We start from the raw sequence: 6,485 nt of genomic DNA, 5'->3' as shown, positions 1-6,485 counted from the left end.
AAACAGACAATCCAATTAAAAGATGAGTGACCTCAATAGACACTTCTCCAAAGAGGACATACAGATGCCAATAAACATATGAAAAATGCGCAACATCACTAGTCACCAGAGAGATGCAAATTAAAACAACATGAGGTATCACCTCACACCTGCAAGAATGACTACCATCAATAAATCAACTTGTGCCGGCAAGGATGTGGAGAAAAAGGAACCCTAGTATATTGCTGGTGGAAATGCAGCCACTGTGGAAAACAGTATGGAGTTTCCTCAAAAAATTAAAAATGGAATTGTCATATGACCAGTGATTCCACTTTTGGGAATATATCCTAAGAATCCTGAAACACCAAACATAAAGAATACATATGCAACCCCTATGTTTATAGCAGTGTTATTTACAATAGATAAGATCTGGAACCAGCCCAAGTGCCCATGAATAGAAGAGTGGATAAAAAAACACTGTGGTACATTTTCACAATGCACTTGTAAAAAAGAAGAATTTCTCACCCTTTGGGACAGCATGGATGGACCTGGAGAATATTATGCTGCGTGAAATAAGCCAATCAGATAAAGACAAATATATGATCTCACTCATATATGGAATCTAATGAACATAATAAACTGACAAACAAAACAGGTCCAGAGGCATAGATACATATCTCAGTGGGAGGATGGAGGAGATGGGAAGAGATTAACCAAAGTAGTTATATACGTATATGCAGAGCCAATGGATACAGACAATAGTATGGTGAAGGTCCAGGGTAGGGCAGGAATGAGAGGAAGGAAGTTAAGGAAGGTGGGGGAGGAATTGGGGAACATCTGTATTACTCTCAACAATAAAAAAATAAATAAAAAGCAAGCTCCAAAGGTTATATACGATATGATTTAATTTATAAAACATTTTTAAATGACAAAATTTTAGAAATGGAGAACAGATTAGTGGTTGCCAGGTTAACTGGGCAAAGGCACAGAAGGGAGAGGGATGCAGCTACAGAAGGGTACCAAATGGTACCAGGTGGTATTCTTGTGGTATTGGATCTGTTCAGTATCTTGGTTGGTGGTGTTCGATACAGGAACCTACACAGGTCATAAAATTGTATAGAACTGAATATATACACATAGACATCAGAAATCTGAATAAAATTGGTAAACTGTATCAATGCCAATACCCAGGTTGTGATATACTATAGTTGGGTAAAACGTTATCACTAAAGGAAAATGCACAAAGCATAAATGCACTCTACTCTGTCTGTACACTTCCAGATGCACCTAACAAAACTAAGTTTCAAATACAGAAGAGGTTAGAACCTGTTTTATTTTAAGGCCTTTTCTGTAAAAAATTATAATTGCTCCTATTAGTATAAGAAACTAGAATTGTAGAACCAGTTCTTGATTTATGTATATCCTATATAATAAAAGTATAGTATGCAAATTGTCCCCTCAACCAGGAGTTCGTCCAGGAGTTCAACCAGGGGGCGTGGCCAGCCGGGGGAAAGGGAGGGAGGCCCAGGCCAGTGGTGGCAGGCGGCTGGGGGAAGGGAGCGAAGCCCCAACCGTGGCAGGTGGCCAGGGAAGGGAGTACCTGGCTAGCAGCCGGCAGCCAGCAGCTGCTAGGGACCTTACCAGTGCAGAAATTTTGTGCACTGGGGCTCTAGTAAACATATAAAACCCTTGAGGACAGAAAAACAAGAATTGAAAGGAGAAAAATATTTTTAAAAGACTAAAATAAAGCTATTTCCAAACTGAAGTAAAGCAATATAATTTTTTAAAATTCTATAAAGTTCTATTAAAATATCTCCAAGAATATACTATCACAACAGTTTGTATTTTGAACAGCTCACTCACTAATCAAGTCAAGAAAATAAGGCAGCCCTAGCTGGTTTGGTTTGGTTTGGTTTGGTGGATAGAGTGTCACCCTGAGGAGTGAAGGGTCCCAGGTTCGATTCTGGTTAAGGGCACATGCCTGGGTTGTGCAATGTGCCCCCAATAGGGGGCATGCAGGAGGCAGCCAATCAATGATTCTCTCTCATCACTGATGTTTCTATCTCTCTCTCCCTCTCCCTTCCTCTCTGAAATTAATTAAATATCTACTTATATAAAAACCCTGGGTGTAACATCATGGCCAGAACCGCGACCAACTGGAAGGAAGTCAGTCCTGCAGGGGTTGTCTTGGAAATGGCTGCGCCCTCCCCCAGCTGTTTCCTGGAGGGTGAGGTTTCAGGCAGGAACCCATTCTCAGGGTGAGGTTTCAGGCAGGAACCAGCCCTCAGGGCGAGTTTTCAGGCAGGAACCCGCCCTCAGAGCAGAGCATGGAAGTGAAATGATTTGTAATGAATCTATTATTGAAGCTACCTTTGGAAATACTATATCTATAGATCAATGGTTCTCAACCATGGCTGCACATTAGAATCACCTGAGAATCTTTTTAAAATCCTGATTCTGGGCCTCATCCTCCGGACATTCTGTTTCTTTGTTACTAATGTTGTGGCCCCACCCCATACAAAGAAACAATTTCCTGAGGATGAGGCCCAGGAATCAGTATTTTAAAAAGATTCCCAGGTGATTCTAATGTGTACCCAAGGTTGAGAACCACTGCTAAAGATAATATTAAAAATATATCTAAATGTGCAATTCTTTGTCCAAAAAATGAGCATGTTCAAAAAGTAAATGAAGAAATTTTGGATATACTCGATGGAGATTTTCACACATATTTGAGTGATGATTCCATTGATTCCACAGATGATGCTCAAAAGGAAAATTTTCCCATCGAATTTCTTAATAGTATTACTCCTTCGGGAATGCCATGTCATAAATTAAAATTGAAAGTGGGTGCAATCATCATGCTATTGAGAAATCTCAATAGTAATTGGGGTCTTCGTAATGGTACCAGATTTATTATCAAAAGATTACGACCTAACATTATCGAAGCTGAAGTGTTAACAGGATCTCCAGAGGGAGCGGTTGTTCTGATTCCAAGAATTAATTTATCCCCATCTGACACTGGCCTCCCATTTAAATTAATTCGATGATGGTTTCCCGTGATGCCAGCATTTGTGATGACTATTAATAAATCACATGGACAAACTCTAGACAGAGTAGGCATATTCCTACCTGAACCTATTTTCGCACATGGTCAGTTATAGTTTGCTTTCTCTCGAGTTTGAAGAGCATGTGACGTTACAGGTAAAGTTCTAAATACTTCATCACAAGGGAAATTAGTCAAGCACTCTGAAAGTGTTTTCACTCTTAATGTGGTGTACAGGGAGATATTAGAATAAGTTTAATCACTTTATCAGTCATTGTTTGCATCACTTTTGTTTTTATATCATGTTTCTGTTATTTTCATATCATGTTTTTGTTGTTTTCAGATCATGTTTTTGTTGTTTTCATATCATGCATCTGTTGTTGTTATATCCTTTTGTTACTATTTATTAATAAATTTATATATTATTTTCATATATATTTTACTAATTTCCTTTCATATCTCACACTTCTATTATAGAGAAAGGGCAAATAGCAATATTAAAATATCTCTGCTAATTAATTCCCTTTTTAAAAAAATATATATTTTATTGATTTTTTACAGAGAGGAAGAGAAAGGGATAGTTAGAAACATCGATGAGAGAGAAACATCGATCAGCTGCCTCCTGCATACTCCCCACTGGGGATGTGCCCGCAACCAAGGTACATGCCCTTGACCGGAATCGAACCTGGGACCCTTGAGTCTGCAGGCCGATGCTCTATCCACTGAGCCAAACCGGTTAGGGCAATTAATTCCCTTTTAATGTGCACAAATTTCATGCACCGAGCTACTAGTGTGTGTGTGTGTGTGTGTGTGTGTGTGTGTGTGTGTATATATCCTATCTAATAATAGACAAACATGGTAATTGACCGTACCTTTGCTATGCCTCCCATGGGCTAATCAGCATGATATGCAATTAACCACCAACAAAGATGGTGGCTAATTTGCATACTGCAGGCAGGGCGGGACAGCACAAGCTGGTGCGAGCCGCCATCCAGGCCCCCGTGTGCAGCCACAGAAGCCGCCTGCCTGCCGCATCCCACCCTGATCCACTGAGTTATGAGGCCAGAGAGCAAGGAGAACTTCCACCCCTGAGTCAAAGTGGGGAGCGGAAGACACGGTTTCCCCTCCTAAAGTCGCCAAAGGATAGGACCTAACCTAAACCACATCCTCTGAGACAGCCCGGCAGGCACCACTGACCTTCCCTGCAGGCTGGGCCCCCCTCCCCCTTCCCCTGTCCCTGCACAGCTCCCATAGCCCCCCGCTGGCACAACAGGTTTGCAGCCACAGGGGCGATTTAGCAGCTAATGAAAAATGAAAAATGCGAGAACGAACAAATGAAGCAGCTACTGCAGTGGGGAAAAGACGTTCATCAAATTCTTTGTCTCTGAGAAACTGAGGCAGCCAGCACAGGCCCCTGCACGGGACAAGGCTTCTGCTTCTAAAGAAACGTCCTGGGGTTAGAGGTGAGGGGGTGCTGCCTTTCCCATCTCAGAGCTCTAGGAGGAGTCTGTGCTCCCCCTCCTGGTATTCTTAACACCCAGAGACCCCTCCCCAATCCAGGGCAGGAATGTTCCACGCTGACCGCCTCCAGAAAGCAGAGAACAAAGAGGCACTTCTTGACTTCAAGCCTCTAAACCAGTGGTTCTCAACCTTGGCTGCACATTAGAATCACCTGGGAATCTTTTTAAAATCCTGATTTCTGGGCCTCATCCTCTGGAAATTCTGTTTCTTTTTTATGGGGTGAGGCCACAACACTAGTAACAAAGAAACAGAATTTCCGGAGAATGAGGCCCAGAAATCAGGATTTTAAAAAGATTTCCAGGTGATTCTAATGTGCAGCCAAGGTTGAGAACCACTGCTCTAAACAGACTTGACCATTGCGGGCAAAGACCTGCAGCTGAGAGAGGGCAGGTTCTGGGTGTCGAGGTCCAGAGCGTGGAAGACCTCCTGGGGGAGCAGTGGATCTGGAAGCCTGTGTGCTGAGTCAGAGACACGCCTGCCTCCCACCCTCCCCTGACCTGCACATAGATGTGCCTGGACTGGGGTGAGGAGGAGAAGGAGAACTAGAGGGAAGGAACACTGAGTGTTTGTTGGTGGCCATGTAAAAATGACTGTGACCCTCCTCTCCTGCTGAGTCATTCCTTAAGGCAGCAGGAGACGGAGGGTCTGAGAGCAGCCACACAGCGTTGTGGCCGTGACCCAGGCACCAAGATGGTGTCCGTGCAACGGGGCTGAGGAGGTATCAGAGGACCTCACCCCAGAAATCCTAATACCTCTTTGTGTGAGAGAGAGAAGGTGGCAGGAAGGGAAGGAGAGAGTGAATTGGACTCAAGTGGCCTCAAGGCCCAGATGAGGAGAATATACCAGGGATCAGCATGGACTTGAGCTCTGAGGTGAGGGTCAAGGGCAGCTGGGTGGGGGCCAGCCCAGACAGAAGACTGAGGTCCAGATGTCCTTGACCCTGCTCAGTTCTTTGGTACCTCTGCCTGAGATATAAACTGTCTGACATGAAAGTACAACTCCAGAGAAGGGGGTGGGGAACCTAAGTTAAATAATATTTTGTTTTTGTTTTTTCACTTGGCAGAATGGGGGCTGAAGTTGAAGTTAGGTTTGGTTACTAAACAATTAAAGAAAGCAACATTTCTTGCATACCCGACTGTGTGATCTGAGATTGCTGCTCAGACCGAGAAAAAGTTGTAAAATGAAGTACTAATCTCTAGGGTTTAGGTCAGACCGAGGAGTAGTGCCACTCAGCCAGAAGCTGGCTCATGGCTGGCCAGTGCAGAGGTGGTGGCAGGAGCCTCTCCCACCTCCATGGCAGCACTAAGAATGTCCAACTAACAGTTTAGGCCGGATCCCTTGGGGGCCTAAGCCTTTAGTCGGACATCCCCTGAGGACTCCCTGGCTGCCAGAAGGATGTCTGACTGCAAGCTTAGGCCTGATCCCCCGGGGAGTGGGCCTAAGTCAACAGGTGGACATCCCCCAAGGGGTCCTGGACTGCAAATGGGCGCAGGCCGGGCTGAGGGACCACCCCCAGCAGAGTGCACAAATTTTTTGTAAACCGGGCCTCTAGTGTATATGTGTGTGTGTGTGTGTGTGTGTGTGTATTTTTTTTTTAAGAAAAGAAAAAAAGGCAGAGTCCTCTCACAAATGGTCCCCCCATCCAGACCTCTGGTTTCTTGAAACCATTCTGGGTCTAGATCTAAAAATGGAAATAGAAGATGTTGGAAACTGGTGCCTGGTATCTCAATCACTTTCACTTAGTGATTAAAACCATTCAGGGCTGACATCAGAGAATCAGTACACTCTGATCAAAACTGCTTGGCTAGCTGTGCTTACCTGAATAGCTGCAAATGCCAGTGCTGCCCAGATAACATGCATCATGATTTCTTGTAGCTTCTTCACAACTAGAGCCTCACACCCCTGAAACACAAAGTCATTCTTATTAGATGTCTCTTTTAAA

At 43.9% G+C, this 6,485-nt stretch overlaps 1 protein-coding gene across 2 annotated transcripts in view; it reads right to left on the bottom strand.

Annotated features, from left to right (window-relative positions):
- Window positions 1-6,485, bottom strand: part of TSPAN3 (tetraspanin 3) — a 93,092-nt gene that overhangs the window by 31,882 nt on the left and 54,725 nt on the right. Inside the window, exons 6-7 of one of the 2 annotated variants that reach the window (XM_006087921.3) lie at window positions 6,362-6,445; window positions 910-1,074 (exon numbers count right to left, since the gene is read on the bottom strand). In XM_006087921.3, coding sequence (XP_006087983.1) covers window positions 949-1,074; window positions 6,362-6,445 — 210 coding nt within the window. In that variant the 3' untranslated portion in view covers window positions 910-948. Of the gene's footprint in view, window positions 1-909; window positions 1,075-6,361; window positions 6,446-6,485 lie in introns of those variants that run through there. The other variant, XM_006087922.3, reaches the window with a different exon arrangement.

This window comes from Myotis lucifugus, unplaced genomic scaffold, assembly GCF_000147115.1.
Source record: "Myotis lucifugus unplaced genomic scaffold, Myoluc2.0 scaffold_41, whole genome shotgun sequence".
Lineage (NCBI taxonomy): Eukaryota > Metazoa > Chordata > Mammalia > Chiroptera > Vespertilionidae > Myotis > Myotis lucifugus.
Note: the sequence above shows the minus strand (reverse complement) of the source record. Positions and strands in the feature narration are given on the sequence as shown.